The 20,313-nt window shown below is 39.4% G+C and overlaps 1 protein-coding gene across 1 annotated transcript in view; it reads right to left on the reverse strand.

Moving 5' to 3' along the window:
• The window catches only part of LOC140186079 (nuclear receptor subfamily 6 group A member 1), a 316,148-nt gene extending 296,436 nt beyond the window's left edge, over positions 1 to 19,712 (reverse strand). Inside the window, exon 1 of the mRNA XM_072239944.1 lies at positions 19,532 to 19,712. Coding sequence (XP_072096045.1) covers positions 19,532 to 19,598 — 67 coding nt within the window. The 5' untranslated portion in view covers positions 19,599 to 19,712. The remainder of the gene's footprint in view (positions 1 to 19,531) is intronic.
• Positions 19,713 to 20,313: the final 601 nt, after the last annotated feature.

The following is a 20,313-nucleotide window of genomic DNA, read 5'->3' on the forward strand; positions in this document are numbered from 1 at the left end:
AAATCCCATCTGTCTATACATAGCCATTATTCCTCTATTCCCAGCCTGCTCATGTACCTGTCTAAATGCCTCCTAAATGTTGATATTGAATCGGCTTCTTTCACCTCCCTCAATATCAAGGCACCTACCACTCTTAAGTAAAAAAATTCTGCCCCACAAATTTCCTTTAAACTTAGTCCCTCTCACCTTAAACCCATGGTGAAATTTAGTATTTGACATGTCCACCCCAGGAAAAATAATCCATAATTTTATATAATTTTATCAGGTTGCCCTCATCTGCAATACTCTGGATAAAGCAATCCAAGTTTTCTTAATCTCTCCTTATAACTGATACATTGTAAATCAGGCATGATCCTGACAAAACTCTCCTGCACCCTCTTCAAAGCCTCCACATCCTTTAGTGTGGTGACCAGAACTGCAAAAAAACCTCCAAATATGGCCTAACCAAAGCTTTACACAGCTTCAACTTTTATACTTTTAAACTCAATACCCAACCAATTAAGGCAAATATTCCTTGCCACCCTATCAAGTTATATTGCCATTTTCAGAGATCCCAAGATCTATCCATATAGCAATCATCCCAAGCATCCTGCAATCTATTATATACCTTGTTTGTATAACTTGTATTTATATTTCCAAATACATTTGAAAATATGCCATATAAACTAGTGCATAAATTAAGAGCCCAAGGTATTGGAGGAACTATGTTAGCATTGATGATAGCTGTTTGTTACACAGAAAACAAAATTGGACTATACAAGTTCTTTTTAGAATAAAGGGGTGCAACTAATAGAGCACCCTATGGTCAAATTTTTGGCCTTCAATTATTTATTAGTTGCATTAATGAACTGGAGGACAGAACAAAATATAACCAAATAGGTGGAAGGGCATTTTGTGATGACAACAAATTAATTATGCAATGGCACATACACAGATTGAGCCAGTGAGCAAAAACCTTGCAAATAGACTTTAATATGGGTAAGTATGAAGTCATGCACTTCGGTAAGAATCAAAATGCAAATTATAGAAATTGAAGGACACCACAAATAAATTAACTTCAGAAGGATCTATCTCTTCTAATATATGAAATCACAAAAACATAGATCAAAGTAGTTAAAGCAGCAAATTACATATTGGTTTTTACCTCGTAGGGTTTGACATTTTAGAATCCATAAAGTATTATTAATTGTACAGAACTGCTGAGGCCATATCTGGAATACACTGCAGTTTTGGTGCCCTATGAGGAAAGATCTAGTATTGAAATGTGGGTTTAGACAAGCTAGTTCTTCTACTACCAGGTCCAAATGAACTCGGCTACAAGCTGGTGCAATCACGAAATGAAGCACATTTGTGAAGTTGATTTTACATCAAGTGCTGGATACATTAATCATATTCTGTTAAGTATTTATTGGGATTGTAACTTGTCAATTAAAGCACTTTTATAAAAAGGGAACAGAAATTCTTTAAAAAAAAAGGGGCTTAAAACTAATAACCCCAAAATGGGGGAAAGAGCCCAGTGAGTATTAATGTGGTACTGTCTATGAGTACAATATCCAGAGTTTACTAACATTTCGTCTTGGCTGGATGCTTCAGCAAGTGATCAACATCCAAGTTTCCAATACATTCACCTTTTAAAAGGAGGTAAAACTGTGACTGAACCAGGCTGGTTTTCACAAGCAATGCTAGAAAAGCTCAAGAACTGCATATCAAAAAAGAACTGAAGTTTTTGGGTCCAATTAAAAACAAGATGTCCTGTATTAATTGGGTGTCCAGTGACCCTCCAGAGATGGAATTAGAAGGCAGAATACACCACCTCTGCACTGTTGGCTTCGGGGGCTATTCAATCATAGCCCCATTCAATTACACCAAACAATCAGGACTCATACATATCGTTCATACATTCCATTCTGTCCTAGTATATTGCTGGAAGCAGACCCATACAACACACACTGAAGACTACCAACTATACAATACCAGCATCGCTCAGATTGCAGTTATACATATCCCCTTTCATTTGCAAAATATTCTATATAATTGGATGCAGCAACAATTAAGAGGACTAAGCATGAATGCAAGAGATTCTCCAGATGCTGGAAATCCACAACACAAAATGCTGCAGGAACTCAGCAGGTCAGGCAGCATCTATGGAAATGAATAGATAGTAAAGCAGAGACTCATCATCAGGCAGGAATACATCACTTCTCTTGCAAAGGAAATGCCATGGCCATCGTGGGAACACCATGCACCAACTTGCCATGGAGACAGCAGTCCTGTAATGTGCCCAAGATTAATGGATTAATGAAGTACTACCCAAAAAGACAGCAGTAGCTTTATGAAGCACAAGTCTACTGTTCTCTCAGAAAAGCAGTATTCATCCTTCTCCAGTATGGCACTGTCAGTACCTTACTAGAAGCAAATTTATTCCTAGTTATGCTTGGTAGGTGCAGTTCGTTAGGCTTCTATACTCAGAAGTGCTCGATACCATGCTCCAAGGCCAGCTCACTGACATTGAGGGAAAAGAATCTCTTTTGATGTTTGCTTAGTGGACGCACACAGGAATATGCCTGCAAACAATGCCATCCTGCTGCATGGAGAAGTCTACAACTATGGAAAGTTGTGTGTGTATTTTTCCTCTAGAGCAGAATGAAGAATCTTCTGAATTAAGTGTCAGTGACTTCCCTTAAACAGGAATATATATAAACATTGTCAGCTCTCATTTTGAAAAAAGCCAGAGCAATACAAATTCAACAGCATGGCCACCTTAACATCCAATGGCAATGAAGTTCTTTTGCTGCTGAGGATGGCATTTAACAAATTTCAATGAGTATGCTTATGAAACTGTGAACATTTCATGTACTATTCCTTGTCGACATCCAGGTAGATTTCCAAATAACACACTTGGCGCACAAACAACAGAACTGAATTTTGCATTATAAAACCTCAATTATGAAGTGCTTAATTTTAACTACACCAAATTTGATTCTTCAGAAATAAACTGCACATTTCATAATTCTTATATATTTTGTTATGGTATAGATGTAAAAATATTAATTAGAATAATGAAATGCATTAATAGTTTAAAAATATGGTAGAGTAACACACAATCTACAATTATACACAACAAATAAAACCTCAACTATTGGAATTCAGCAAAATTTAAATTATGTTTACCTGTAATGTGGCCAGAACTGGGATCACTGAACTCTGAAATCAAGTCCTTCCATTAAAAAGCTTTGAGTGGAAAATGTTGAAACACAAATCTGCTAACTATTGAGTCAATAGCTAAAGGACTATTGCTTTGAAAAGGGAGTTGACTGCCACCCCTCCTGTTTGTAAGCAAAAGGTGGCTTGCCATTGTACCAATCACTTGCTTTACAGGCAGATTTCACAACACCTTTCATGTGTATCAGTCAATACATCTTTTTATTCTATCCTTTAAGAAATTGCAGAGGATGACTTTTTGGGAATCAGTCCACTCTGGAAAGGTTGGCACTATGAATACAAAGAGCAATGCACATTTGGTAGCTGTGGAATTGGTGCAGGGTTTCAGATTTTTGAAATAAAATGAAAATCTGGAAACGCTTCCCTGTAACTAATGCCTGGCCATTAGATCACTGGGCTCAAACAATGTTTCTTGTTTCTTGTACCTGGATGGATCTGAGAAGATAGCTATAGAATGTCCACATGTGCAGTTTGATGTAGGTAGGTAGGTAGATTATATAGGAGGACAGCATTTAAAGAACACAGAGCAATTGTCTCTATCTGACAAAGATAAATTAGGTTGTGGTGAAGTATAAACAGAAAGGTTAGCATAATGTCTTGTAGGCAGATAAACCAGGTATCAGTTGACAGAACACTCTCCAGGTGACTTTCTCATTCCACTCCCTGAAGCATTGAAACTTCTGTGCAACCAGTACTTAAATTTTGAATTTTTAGAAAATTCAAAACCTTCCATCTAGCCATGAAGGATACACTGACAAAGTTGTCATAAAAACACTCCATAACAGAATACCTTGCTTCAACTTGAATGTAATTATGAAATTTTCATTTTCCCAACAGTAGCGCGTATAGATCTGTTAGTCACCAACTCTAATCTCCCATTAAGAACATATAACGGCGGGAGGAGAAGATAGCAGCGCGCCGCGCGTACGCAGCCCTCTGGTGAAAAATGATATCGTATCCGTTAAATAGAAGCCGTGGACAATTCCGATTTGATGGAGACGGACGTGGAAGCACAGAGGAACATCTGGAAAAATTTCTGAAACGCTCGTTCGCTGCTGTCCTTACTGCGCGGCTGGGAATCTTTTGGAGGGAAGGCCTCAAAATCCCTGGCTTTGCCTGCTGTTGGCGACTGAGATGGAGGTCGAATCGTTCAGATAGAGATGGCGCTCAGTACTCGGTGTCGGAGAGCTGATCAGAGCTCGAAGTTTTTGGATGACTCAGAGTCGGACCGTGGTCAGGTATGGCAGGGGGAGTTTTTCTTCCTTCTCCCGTCTGCGTGAGATGTGGGACATTTGAGAGACTTTGAACTTTTACTGTGCTCATGGACTTCTTCATCAAGTTATGGTATTGGTGCACTGTTGTAACTATATGTTATAATTATGTGGTTTTGTTAGTTTTTTTTCAGTCTTGGTCTGTCCTGTGTTTCGTGATATCACACCGGAGGAAATATTGTATCATTTCTTAATGCATGCATTACTAAAATGACAATAAAAAGGGCTGCGTGTCTTCATAATCTAACTCAAACCCAATTCAGGGTCCCCACAAGCCTCTACAATTGCACAACCAGCTCTACAAGTCAGCCAGGCAGGAAAAGCAATGGAGAGCTCAGATTGATGGAATCATCCTCCCCAAACCCAAATCTACTTCTGGTTAAATTCCTTTCAAACACTAACAGAAGAGCAATTAATTTGTTAATCGTTTCTTGGATGTTAATGACAAATTCTGCAGCTGCATTGGTCTAGTCAGTTGATCTGATTGTTAACTGAATATCCCCACAATCCAAATTTCAACATACCATCAGTCCTTACACCCAACACTGTCTTCAGTTTTGAAGCCTTGAGTACATCATAGTAGAAGTCTGCCCAAACCTGACTCAACTATGGCCAATCTGAATCCAATCTGGTTGATTCTTTATTATTTATCCCCGCCCTCCCCATTTACAACCATTCAAAAAGCGTTTACATAATGTAATGCTTAGACACTGGTACCAACTCAGGTATCATCTGCAACCACTACAGATGACCACTGCATTAGGACCATTTGGGTTACAGAAATATGTACTCAAGGAATTCAGTAATCATTGCCCAAGAATCCAAGATTCAGAATAAAATTTGCTCTTTTGGATTGAGTGCCTGTGTGTGTGCGCTTCTGTGTAAATAAACAGAACACGCAAAAGCAACAAAAATTATGTTTAGTCACTCAATACTGCAGGGCAATAAAATTTGGTTTGACATCACCGTGTTGATTGGGTGGGGAGTCACAACGAAACCCCTTTTTTGCTACAACCTTGCCAGTGGAAGGTCATGTGAAAAGGTGAAAAGATACGCAGCTCTGCCAGACTCTTCATATGCAAGGCATTTTCTCAGAAGTGCTGCACTGCAAGGAGACACAGTGGCCATGGCCAGCGCCTTAGAGTAATCTCTCAGCCTGTTCACCATCACCACAAATTAACCCACTATCTCACTGAACTTGTCCTAGTTTTCTCCAATGAATCACGATCCTCAAGTCCCACTCTTTCCATGATATCTCTACTTCTGTATGGGGTGTCAGGGAGGGGTAGCACCTCTGGTGGGGGAACATGCCGCGTCCTTTTAAGGGCGGTTAGTCCACCTTTGGTCCCCACCTGGCACTCAGCTCTCACCTGTGGCTCCCCGTAGCTGTTTGCATGTGACAGCGGCCACACCCCGGGCAACAGCTTTGACAAGCCAGCTAAACCAGGTGAGGGTAGCCAACGGGTCTCAAACTCTCGGTGAGATAGGGAGTTGTCTATCCCAGCATGTGAAGGCAGACTCCGGCGGATTGAGCGGACGAGACCTAAGGAAGGTCCAACGGTCAAGAAGGCAGTCTCTGCAAGCGTCGTGGAACGTGTAGAGCAGGACAAGACACAGAAGATGTCCCGGTCATCCACTGCGCCTAGTCCCATCTCCAGCCGTCTTGACTCTGTCTTGCCACTGGATCCAGATGGGAATTGGGAAGAGAGTGAGGCTGACGCTCCGCAACTCTCCCTCACTTAAAAACAAATCACGCGCTAGTCTTGACACCATCATAATGGTGTCGAGGTCCTCATCGACGTCAACGATGGACGAACAACAACACTTCTGAAATCCATTCCTAATCCACAAGTCTTGAGCATGAGAGAAAATGCCTTGCAGACAAAGAGAACAAAGCTGCACTCAGACATCTGTTTATATGTCCTCGGACTGGGAAGGAGATGGCAAAGGATGGACTCAACCATGACTGTCGATCCATTGACAAAACGGCTTAATACAAGAGAAAAACATTCTGCAGGAGCACATCTCTACTTATAACATGGGATTCAATAGGGGTACATGTGTTTATATAAATGCAAACTACAAGACTGGACCTACCTACATTACCTTGAATATTACATTCTATCACCAGTTCCTAGTCAAACTAACAATGCTTGGGGAAAAAAACACTCCAAAACTAAAAGCAAAATATTCCACTAGTCTGAAATGAGAACAGAAATTCTCAACACCTTTGGCTTATTCCAAGTTATGGTAAAATCCCTTGTCAATTCCCAATGAGCTAGAATTATTGCCTGGCTATGACACAGTGGAAGATTTGAAATCAATGCTTACAAAACATGCCACAACGTCCTGCCACTGACAAGACGACCAATTTGAAACAGATGCCTTAAAATGAGCTTCCCGAGTCAAGCAACGATGCCTCTCCAGTCTCTTGCCAAATAATGCATCCTGTCACTGAGAGCCAAACTTGAAATCAACACCTAAAAAATCATGCTCCTTGGCCCATTCACTCTCTGGCCAAATGTTCGTCTGTCACTTACTGACACTAAGTAAATTTGTCCTGTATAAAGTACTGGCTGACCGATGCACCATAGTTTCAGCAGAATATGCCCGCAACCCCAACACACGTAGTTGGATTCTTTTGAGTTTGGCCTCAGCACATGCTAATGTTAATTCCCTTGCAACACTTAAGTAATACCACTTAACCGATTAGTTTCTTTATAATCTCCTTCCTACAATGTGCTCTATACTTATTGCATATTTACTGTGAAACAGTTCCATGCACATGATATCATTAGGAAAGCTGCAAAAATGCACCACTTAAAACTGGTGCAAAAATGCTTGTCTTTGTAAGGGAAGCTCTTTGCTTCATCTGCTTACATACTAATTAAGGCTGCCAACCAATATATCTGAACCATTAGCCATACCGAAGCAGTTGATGAAACTGCCTCCATTTTTCTATGTGCAAATCTGCTTTGGGCAGGAAATTCCATCAAACCTAGCAAAGATAGATGTGGTGCAGTAGCACAAGCTATACCTCAAAACTTAAGCACTGGATTAAGATATTACATTCATCTGTGCTCAGCATAAGTCAGCATAACCTTGTCGCTTGTTTAGATTTACAAATAATAATCAATTACAAAATTAACTGTCAGTTTCTTTCTATCAACTACTGTTAAAATAAATGCCAGGAGTGTGGTACATATCTCAAATTGTTCAAGTCACAGGTCTGAAGGGGAATAAATAAGAACCAGCTCAAAGGATAGAAGTGGTTAAGAATCTAAGTGCATTTTATCATTATATGGGTAAAATGGGCAAAGAGGATAGGGTGGGGTATGGAGATAGTATTTTTAAAGCGGATTTGTTAAGGTGCAGGAAGAGTATCTTATTTCCACGTTAGTATATCTATGCTGTACTGACTGACCTGTTGTACATACTATTTATTACAAATTACTATAAATTGCACATTTAGATGGAAATGTAATGTAAAGATTTTTACTCATGTATGTGATGGATGTAAGTAATAAAGTCAATTCAATTCGATAAAAGGTACAAGTACCAATGAGCAAAGGTTCAATAACTGAAGCAGCAACTTCCGCATAGCACTGACAGGGAAGTGAAGACTATAATCCATACTCAGAAGAGCAGGACTAGCTAGAAACGATTCTCAAATGAAGGGGCAAAACTTGCATATCTAAAAACGAAGATCTTGAAGTGACTGCAATTAGGGATAGAACAGATCTTAGATTGGAAAATCAGGTAATGTCGTTCTCGATTAAAACAAATATTAAAGAAAATAACAACAGGAGAATTGATCATTCAAAATTCACAACTCAATTCTAAATGCCTATTTGTTGGGAGTAACAACTACATGCATGGTGGCTGAAAAGATAGAGACAACCTACATTTAAAAACTATGGTTATCTACACAGTTTAAATATAAAAACTCTAATCAATAATATTATTGCATACAAGGAAAGTGACTCCACTATTACAGACATCTCAATTTCAGTTGCAAAAATACCAAAAGACCTGCATTAACAGCCCTCAATACATGACAACAAACCATTAACCTTGCAACCATACAAGGACAAATTAAAATACATGGCTTCTGCTTTGCTAGGCTTGCTCAAAGAAAATGCTGGTAGAACTTAGCATTTAGATACCATCTGATGTGCGAAATTGTACTGCATAGTTAAGTATTAGCAACTATAAATATATTTAGAAAGTGTAAACATTCCTAATATATTCCATGACAGGCAAACTGCAGGTTAAAGAAAAGGTAAATTCTTCAACATATTTGGCAAAGTTTATTACTACTTCAATGAATATTTGAGATAATATAAAAAGTGACCTGGAGGTCTGAAGGATCAAAGCAATACCACAGAGCCTGAGATGAGCAGAATTCCCTAAACAGTGGCTAGCGCCAGCTGAAACAGATTCTGACCCTGCTCTTATGTAAATTACTGTGAATTAGACTAGATTTCGCAAGCAAAATCTTTCTCATCTGAACAAAGCTGTTTATCAACAGGATAAACATTTAAACTTTCATTCAAAGAAGTGTACATGAGATGAGTTTCCATTTTGTTACTGAAATAACTAAAGTCAAAAAAATCAAATTATCAAAGAAACTCAAGTAACCCTTACAAGTAATATTTTACAGTGCATTACTTAACTGACATAATCAAATAATGCAAATTATTTGTTAAGAGTATGATTGCAATCTGGATAGTGTAGAACACCTTAGAGAGTAAGTTGAATTATGAAAACCATGAATACTTTTTTTTTAAAAAGAAAGAAATTAATAGGGTATTTAAACTTGATTGTACCAATACACTCCCTGTAAATTACAAATTTTCATGGTGATGTTGTAGGATTTGAAAATTTCAGATATGAGTAATTGTGATTGTTTCCTTTGGTTCTAGGAAGCACTGGGACAGATTGAAATGGACTTACATAAAACTCTGAAGCATCAAAATATAAAGTAGGAAGGATCAATTTCCATCAGTTTAAGGGTCAAAAGACCAGAAGGCAGACTTAGTGTACAAGAAATGAAAATACTGGAAATACTCAGGTCAGGCCGCACCTGTGAGAAAAACAGTCAACATTTCAGGTAGGCTATCCTTTATAGCAGTGATATGACCAGACCTACTAAATATTTACAGAACCTTCTGCTTTTGCTTTAGATGTCTGGCATCTGCATTTTTTATTTTCTCATAGATTTCTAAGAACTGGTAGAAGAATTGGATGTATGGTAGCAAGCAGGATGAGGACATTAAAGATTTCTTTCCCAGCAAGCTACACAGAGGTCCAACAGCAATACTGGTAATAATAAAATAGCCTGTGTAATGAAAAGCATATTTGTGATCTATGTCTTAATTTAAAAGTGAACTAGTGCACATTTCAATCACAGAATAATATTCCAAATTGTATATTTCATTTGTCAAATCATTTATATTGAACATACCAAATTATTTTGCTACTGCAAATAGATAAACTCAAGTGTAAGAATGAAGATCATGAGAAAGCAAGTGAATGAATAAATTAGCATAATTCTGGAAAAATAAAATCTGCCGCTAGTCAGATTTCTGGCATTCATAGCAAGAGGATTCGAGTACAGGAGCAGGGAGGTACTACTGCAGTTGTACAAGGCCTTGGTGAGACCACACCTGGAGTATTGTGTGCAGTTTTGGTCCCCTAATCTGAGGAAAGACATCCTTGCCATAGAGGGAGTACAAAGAAGGTTCACCAGATTGATTCCTGGGATGGCAGGACTTTCATATGATGAAAGACTGGATCGACTAGGCTTATACTCATTGGAATTTAGATGATTGAGGGGGGATCTTATTGAAACGTATAAAATCCTAAAGGGATTGGACAGGCTAGATGCAGGAAGATTGTTCCCGATGTTGGGGAAGTCCAGAACGAGGGGTCACAGTTTGAGGATAAAGGGGAAGCCTTTTAGGACCGAGATTAGGAAAAACTTCTTCACACAGAGAGTGGTGAATCTGTGGAATTCTCTGCCACAGGAAGCAGTTGAGGCCAGTTCATTGGCTATATTTAAGAGGGAGTTAGATATGGCCCTTGTGGCTAAAGGGATCAGGGGGTATGGGGGGGGGGGGGGAGGCTGGCACAGGGTTCTGAGTTGGATGATCAGCCATGATCGTACTGAATGGCGCTGCAGGCTCGAAGGGCCAAATGGCCTACTCCTGCACCTATTTTCTATGTTAGTAAAAGGATCAACTTGCCCAGTATTAACAGCATTATTAATATCCTCTTCCTCCCATCATTGCCTATTTTGTCACAGCTCCGTTAGGAACACTGACAACATGCTCAGGGAAAAGGCTGCAGTTACATAATGCCAGTGAACATCCTAGCAAACAGAAGCTACTCACCAGTAACTTTGTTTTGCTCACCCCATACAGATTAGAGGCAAAAGGGCTATCTATACATTAAGAAAAACAGGCTGTCATTTTCGATAGTCACATTACGTGAAATCTCACTCACTAATTGTCAGCTTCCTCATTTGCTAAGGATTGATAACCTTTTCCTATTTGGCCAGCACAACCTCAAAATATTTCTGTAAGAATACTGGGCAACTAAATTATGTTGCTTGGCAGCCTTAAACTATAACTCAAGCACCTGGTGAATCACAGTGCAAACTGGGTCTTACCTCAGACTAATTTCAGGTGATTTTTACACCCAAATAGCTTGCTGAGTGCATACTGATTCACAGTACAAAGAAGAAATGAAAAATATGCATACAAGTACCTTAAGCATAGACTTCAATAATATTCACAATTTATACGTATAACCATTAAGTTTACACAATTAACTTAATCTAAATCACCAGAGCTAGCCCCCATTAATCTCAGCAATCTCTACTATTGCTACATCCAAAGTCAGAAATGTAAACAAGATTTTTAATTCATTCACAGGGTGCACATGATCACAATGATCAAAGTTATCAATATCGTAGTTATCATATAGCTGCAAGTACACTTTTTCTGCTTTGACATCAGGCATACCATTATTTACAAAGTAATAAAGATCCTACTAACCTAACTTTGGAACTTTATCATTACTACCATCTTCAGTCATCAGAGGGAAACTTGGCTTACCACCAACTTACAAAACTACTCAAATCAAAACAACATCTCATTTGTTTACGTAGTCTCCAACCTGATGGCATGAACATTGATTTCTCCTTCCGATAATTTTTTTTATCCCTTACTTTCCCTCTTCTATTGCCCGTCTGGCCTCTCACCTCTTCTCATCTTCATCCTTTATCTCCAGCCACAAGACCATAAAACACAGCAACAGAATTAGGCCATTCAGCCCATCGAGTCTGCTCTGCCATTCCATCATAGCTGATCCCAGATCCCACTCAACCCCATACACCTGCCTCCTTGCCATATCCTTTGATGCCCAGACCAATCAGGAAATGATCAACTTCTGTCTTAAAACTTGGCCTCCACTGCAGTCTATGGCAGAGCACTCCATAGATTTAGGATTTACTGGTTTAAAAAAAAAATTCTCCCAGTGAGAGCCTGTGCCCTTCATCTCTGGATACCCCCATCATAGGAAACATCCTCTCCACATCCACCCGATCTAATCCTTTCAAAATTGCGTAGGTTTCAATGAGATCCCCCCCCCCTACATTAGTCTAAATTCCAGTGTACAAGCCCAAAGCTGCCAAATACTCATGTGTTAACCACTTCATACGTGGAATCATTCTCATGAACTTCCTTTGGACTCTCTCCAATGACAACATATCCATTCTGGGATATGGGGCCCAAAACTGTTGACAATACTACAAATGTGGCCTGACTAGTGTCTTATAAAGGCTCAGCATTATTTCCTTGTTTTTATATTCAATTACCCTTGAAATAAATACTAACATTCATTTGCCTTCTTTACCACAGACTCAAACTGTAAATTAACCTCCTTGCACGAGGGCTCCTAAGTCCCTCTGCACCTCTGATGTTTGAACATTTTCCCCAATTAGAAAATAGTCTGCACTATTGTTCCCTTTACCAAAATGCATTATCATACATTTCCCAGTATTCCATCTGCCACTTTTTAGCCCATTCTTTCAATTTGTCCATGTTCTACTGCAATCGCATTGCTTCCTCTGCACCACCTACCCCTCCACCTATCTTTGTGTCATCCACAAACTTTGCCACAAAGCCATCAATTCCATTATCCAAATCATTGACAAACTATGTGAAAAGCAGTGGTCCCAATACTGACCTGAGGAACACCACTAGATGACAACCAGAAAAGGCCCCTTTTATTCCCACTCACTGCTTCCTGCCCATCAGCCATTCCGCTATCCATGCCAGCATCTTTCCTGTAACACCATAGGATTTCATCTTGTTAAGCAGCCTCATGTGTGGCACCTATCAAACGCCTTCTGAAAATCCCAGTAAATGACATCCATGGCCTCTCCTTTGTCCACCCTACTTGTTACTTCCTCTAACAGATTTGTCAGACAAAATTTCCCTTTACAGAAACCATACTAGATTTGACTTATTTTATTATTAGTCTCCAAGTACCTCGAAACCTCATCCTTAATAATAGATCCCAACACTTTCTCAACCACTGAGGTTAGGCTAACCGGCCTATAATTTCCTTTCTTTTCCCTACCTCCCTTCTTAAAGAGTGGAGTGACATTTGCAATTTTCCAGTCCTCCAGGACCGTGCCAGAATCAAGTGATTCTTGAAGGATCATGACCAATATATCTTATGTCTTCAGCAACCTCCCTCAGGATTCTGAGATGCAGTCCATCTGGTCCATACGAGTTATCCACCTTAGGACCTTTGAGCCTGCCAGCACTTTTCCCCTTTGTAATAACAATGGCACTCCCTCCTGCTCCCTGACACTCACGGACCTCTGGCACACAGCTATTGTCTTCCACAGTGAAGACATGCAAAGTACCCATTAAGTTCATCTACCATTTCTTTGTCGCCCAGTGCTAACTCACCAGCAACATTTTCCAGTTGGCCAATATCAACTCTCACCTCCTTTTTAATCTTTATATAACTGCAAAAAAATTTGGTATCCTGCTTTATATTATTGGCTAGTCTGCCCTTGTAATTCAACTTTATCCTTCTTACAGCCTTTTTAGTTGCCTTTTGTTGGGACTTTAAAAGCTTCCCAATCATCCAACTTCCCACTCACTTTTGTGCCCTTCCCACTTCCCTTATGTGCCCTTTCCTTGGCTTTTATGCAGCCTTTAACTTCCCTTGTCAGCCACGGTTGCCTACCCCTGCCATTTGAGAATTTCTTCTTCTGTGGGACATATCTATCCTGCACCTTCTGAACTATTTCCAGAAACTTCAGCCAACTCTGCTCCACTGTCATCCCCACCAGTATCCTCCTCCAATCCACCTGGTCAAGCTCCTCCCTCATGCCTCTGTAATTTCCTTTATTCCATTGCGGTACTGATACACATGAGTTATGCTTTGCCCTCTCAAACTGCAGTATGAATTCAATCATATTATGATCACTGCCTCCTAATGGTTCCTTTACATTAAGCTTCCTAACAAGATCTGGGTTATTACACCATACCCAATCGAAGATAACCTTTCCCCAAGTAAGCTCAAGCACAAGCTGCTCTAAAAAGCCATTTCATAGGCATTCAACAAATTCCATATCTGACACCAACCTGATTTTCCTAATACCCTTGCATATTGAAGTCCCCTATTACAATTTTTGTCATTACCCTTATTACATGCCTTTTCCAGCTCCCTTTGCAATCTTAACCCCAAATCTTAGCTACTATTTGAAGGCCTATATATGAATTCCATAACGTTTTTATTACCCTTGAAACTTCTCAACTCCACCCACAAAGATTCAACATCCCCTGACCCTATGTCACCTTTTTCTAAAGATGTAATTCCATCCCTTACCAACAGAGCCACACCACTGCCTATGCCTTCCTGCCTGTCCTTTTGATACAAAGTATATCCTTTGATGTTAAGCTCCCAACTATGGCTCAGTGATGCCCATAATGTCATACTGACCAACCTCTAATTGTGCCTTATTCTGAATCCACCTTATTCCGAATGCTACGCACATTTAAATACAGCACCTTCAGTCCTGCATTCTTTGCCCTTTTGAATTTTCCCTGTGGTACAATTTAGTTCTTTGCTCTGTCTGCATTTGTACCCAATAATTGGCTTGTCCTTCCTTGCTTTCACGTTACACCCATCATCTACTTGTAAACCTGCTGGCTCATCCTCAGCTCTATCATACTGGTTCCCATCTCCCTGCCATATTAGTTTAAACCAGTCACCTACAACCTCATTCTATCCCTATCCTCACTGTCGCATGGCACAGGCAGCAATCCCGACACTACTAACCTTGTCATCCTGCTTCTCAACTTCTTTCCTAACTCCCTATATTCTTTTTTCAGGACCTCCTCTCTTTATCTTCCTATGTTGTTGGTACCAATATGTACCAACACTTCAAGCTGCTCACCCTCCCTTTTCAGGATATTATGGATGCATCCAAAAACATCTTCGACCCTGGCACCTGGGAAGCAAACTACCATCCGTGTTTCCTTTTTGCGTCCACAGAACCACCTCTCTGTCCCCCGAACTATAGAGTCTCCTATTACTGCTGCCATCCTCTACAATTCCCTACCCTTCTGAGCCACAGAGACAGACTCAGTGCCAAAGGCACAGCTGCCGTTGCTTACCCCCGGTATGTCGTCTCTCCAAACCGTACTCAAAATGGAGTATTTATTGTTGCGGGGGATAGCCACAGGAGTGCTCTCCACTATCTGACATTCTCCCTTCCCTCTCCTGACTGTCACTCATTTATCTGTCTACTGTAGCCTTTATCACTTACCAAAGCCCTTTACCTTTCCCATCCACCTGCCCTCACCTATCACCTTCTAGCTAGTCCTCCTTCCCTTCCCCCACCTTTTTATTCTGGCATCCTCCCTCTTCCTTTCCGGTTCTGAAGAAGAGACTTGGCCTGAAACATTGTCTGTTCATTCATTTTCATATTTGTTGCCTGATCTACTTCCAACATTGTGTGTTCAAACCAAAAGATTTCAGTGGAAACACTAGACAAAAATTACTAACATGTACAGAATAAGACAAATATTCTGAAAACAAACTAAATGCATTACTTTTAATATGCAGAAAATATTTAAAAGCTAAACCAAACTTGAATTTAAGAGAAGTTTGGATAGGTACCTAGATGAGAGGTGTAGAAGGCTATGGTCCAGGTGCAGGTAGATGGGACAAGACAGAAGGCCAGCACAGACCATAGGAAGGAAGGCCTATTCCTGTGCTGTAGTGCTCCTAGACTGAACAATGTCTCAAATCAAATTCCAATGAAAGACTGATGGAAAAAAAATATACATGATGCTGCTTTCCAATTATCACGTACCTGGATGTTTTGATTTTTAGCAAAATATGGGAATTCACACACAATTCCCAGACAACTCAACCTATACATGGCTCTTGCCTTTTGGCTTTAAATAAGGCTGAAATTGGGAGTTATTTCGTTAACCAACAAATGTGATAGTTTACCCCAAGCATCTTTTTGGAAATATAAAATCAATTTTGATCCACTGGTGGTTATCATTTAACTTGTAAAAAGGTATTTATTAAACAAAACAATTAACAAATACAGCTAGGTTAATCTAAATGGTTTGATTGCAATGTGAGCAAATAAATCTTATTTCACAAAATAAATCACAATGTTTAGACAAACAAGCAGGAGCTAATAAAGCCATGGGGGGGGGGTGATGTTTTTAAACGTAGTAATGATAAAAGATTCAAGGGAATTTTTGGTTTAGTACCCTAAAACAAAAGGAGAAGGAGCAAACATACTTCTAGGCATCACAAAAAGAAAAACTGAACACTACTGATTCCAGTGAAAGTTAAGAATACATTGTTGCGAAGTACTAATGGACAGTTTTTAAATTTCATTATCACAACCACATTATGAAGTAAGACAACTTATGTTGACCCTCATTCTGGCAAGAACATTTTGTAAAAATTAGTTTTGCAGTAGTTAACTGTTACTTTGAAGCAAACAATTCTAGAAGCAAAGGAAGACTCACAAGAATGTCTTCCAGTACAATAAAAATCACATTGTAGCTTGTACTGATTACTATACACAAGGTACACTCTCATTATGTCTTATATGGTACACAATTAAAAATACTTCTCAAAAACTGTCATTGTCCTATCAGCAACTATAAAACCACTGGTCTGCAATGCAATAATAAAACTTTGTTCTAATTCTTTCATTTGGAATACAATCACATTTCTCTGTTTTAAACTTTCAGTCTTCCACATGGAATCAAGAATATTATGCTAATCAACCACTTACTGATCCACATGTAATTCAATCACAAATAACAAGCTAAAACAGACTGCCCCCATGCAGGGGTGAAAAGAATCCACTCATCACATCACCTCATTTCCATCTATTTAGTTCTGCAAACATATTTTTTGGTGTGTGGATAGCAACATTCCAACAGGCCAAAGCACCTTCTAAAATATCACACTCCAAACTGAAAGCACACGCCTCAACCCAGAATGTTAGGCATTTCACCATGTACTGAAAGTTATACTGCTCACTACTGTATGTACTATTTGATCTAATATATTAGATCAAATTTGATCTGATATATTTGATCTAATCACAACTTTATTTTCTAAATATTATGCAAAAGATTGCACAAAGTAATCAAGTCATAAAGCTACTGGGGCAATGAATCACAACATATCCCACCACCTCAATCTAAAAGACAGGCAATGAAAAAAATAACATCTTGCTATCGAGATCCAATAGATAGTATTTATATGTAATGACTTATTAAATAAATCTTCCAAGATCAAATGAATTTCATGATCAAATTTAACTCTCAAGATTACTTCAGAACATTGGGGAAAAAAAATTGATTCAAAACTTATCTCCCATCTTCATATTCTTCCTGGCAGGTTTTACAAGCAAACAAGACAGTTGTTTTAAGATGCAGGTACTATACCATTAATCATGCAATTATATTATTCTATAATACAATCTTAAGCCAATGTTGAATTATTCAAAGCAAGCAGACAGAGCATCATTTACACCATATATACATCCCCTTCCCAACCAGAGCACCATGACATTAAAAACCTCCATCCACGAATATTTAAAACCATTGAAAAGCCAGTCATTCAAACATTTGGGATTTAGTGAAGTAACCTCAAATTCAGAACACGTTAACTTTCAAAGCCTGTGTACCCGTAAACAGCTGATGGCCTGACAACAGACATTGCCATGATTATGTCACAATGCTTACAAACGTGTTTGAAAATTTCTATAATAAGATTTTCTACAGAATTTCCATATTTTCTCAATTAGGGTCTTAGCCATGCTCTGGCCTTCTACTGCACCAGAGCTCAGATCGCTGAATACACTAATAGTCTGGCTTCATGTTGGGCATTATAGTGTTTGATGAACTTCAATTGTTACATAACTACTACTTAAATCACCTACTTTAAGTACAGTAAGACAAAACCCTTTTTCACTGCAATACAAAAATAACAAAACTGCTCAAATGCTTATTTTAGCATATTATTCTTTGAACATTGAAAGCTACCTGATCTACAAAAACTGTGTGCAAGACAAAAATTTGCAACCAAACTAGCTCATAAGCAACACTAAACACGTTAAGATTCCCATAAGATACACAGTTAAGGATGCATATATATCAGTTAAAATATTACTTTCAGTAAAAATCAGAAATCTTATCACAAACATATCACATTATGTGCACCACAAAATGAAAAATGTTTCTGTTACAGGGAAAATAAATACTTCCAAGTCCAAATGCATGTTTAACATGTCAAACAGTGTAATATGAAGTGAAGTGTGCAGATATTATAAAACATCTACTTGCAAATTTGAGAAATTAATTTGCAATGCTTCAACAAATGTAAATGTTATTCCAATTTCTGTACACCAGTGCAAAGGCTGGCATTTAAAAAAAACTTTATAAATTACAAAATGTATAATACTAAATACAAGTGCATGCAAACAGATTGTTAATGTAGAATATCTAGCTGCAAATCAAAACTAAAGGCAACTGAAGGAAATGGGAACACTGCAAAAAGGCAACTCATTTAAATTTGATAGCTGGCATGTACAGCAACAAAATGCGTTATATGCCCTACTTTGCTATTTATATGATCATGGCTTACAGTGTAAACTTAGCTCATTCTGTTTGATACTCAATGTCAACTTCAACAAAGGAAATAATTGCTCCATCCTTTAAGTAAGATGCGACTGAAATTTAAACGTACAAGTTACGCAATGTAGGACTTCTCTAACATTTTACTCTTTAAAAGTCTCTTTTTCACACAACCCACCAGCACCAAATCACCCCACAGAGAAGGGAGAGAGGGGAAAAAGTACTTAATACATTAAATGCGGTATTTGAATAAATGCAAAACAAATATTATATTAATCCCACTTTGGTTCTGAGGCTAATTTTAACCAAGAATCCGCCTAAAAGCATTGTATTTGCAAACCACTACTCCGGTAAGCAGAATGCAACGTTTTATGATGTGATGCTATTTTGATTGATGGTGTTTTCTATTCTTTTTATACATCCTTTGTAATTCGGCGGTGTCCTTATTATGCCTTCTCCTAATTGCTCCAGGGCGCTCTCAAGTTCAAAAGTTCACGTTTTACGACCTTACAAAGACTCATCACCACAGAGAAACACATTGCAAATAAATGTCCCACAGCTGCAGTTTGTCACCAAAATAAGCTGAAAATGGGCTTTATTCGCCCACCCCCGCCCTCGCCTTAAATTCTCTCACTTCCAAATGCCCATTTTTCAAGAAACTGAGGAAGGCAGCACAATAAACCCGGTGTATTCCGGGCCCGCAGCCCCGATGACTTGTGGAAACCTGAGGTAAACAGTAAATAAAATATAAATCTGAGGGGAAAGAGCGCCTGCCGCTGACCCCACCACCCGTTCCAGTTCAGAATAAAAACCACCGCGTTGACTTACTGCTGAGGGGCTTTAGACCGCTTTTCTCTTCATATTCGTAGCCATTGGTTCTTTTCTCGATCTCCATCTTCTGGGTGTCGTGCCCTGGCCGGGAGCTCAGCGCCCGCCGCCCATCGCCGTTACCTGTCAGCTCACACGGCGCCCGTTCGCGCACCGCGATCACGCCCGGCCGGGCTGCAACCACTCGGCGCACCCCACCCCCCCAGCGCCTCTCCAAGCGAGCATGCGCGCAGCCGAGCCCTCGCCCGCCCCCAATCCCACGCTGCTGCGCATGTACCCTGCGAAAGGAGCCGGCGCCGGAGCCGGACCCGTCTAGTGCGCCTGCGTGCTCTTTAAAAAAAAATCATGGCACCTACTGTGACACCGTATTTCTAAATCAGATACAATTCAAGATAATTCCAACTTTAATATCGCAGTTCTTTTTTTATTAAAGTATTTCTGGAAGCAACATAATTCCAACTTCAGCAACTCAAACTTCTTTTCTTGACAGTTCTCAAAAGTCTTGACAGGCTTTGAGGTAGAAAATGAGAGAAGAGGCCAAGAGGTGTAATAGGCTATAGAGTCCAAGCAGAGTTTGTAGAAGGAATATCAGAGCAACAAAGTGTTCTGAACAAGATTTACTGACATAGAGGAGGGAGATAGGTTAATGAAAACACAAAGAGATGATGGGGATCGTTAAATTTAAGTCCTTGGTAACTGCTAACCACATAGCTCACCCAATACAAGGACAGGGCACCAACAGAACAGGATATATTCTAGAGCAGGCAAGACCAACATTAACG

This window comes from Mobula birostris, chromosome 22, assembly GCF_030028105.1.
Source record: "Mobula birostris isolate sMobBir1 chromosome 22, sMobBir1.hap1, whole genome shotgun sequence".
Lineage (NCBI taxonomy): Eukaryota > Metazoa > Chordata > Chondrichthyes > Myliobatiformes > Myliobatidae > Mobula > Mobula birostris.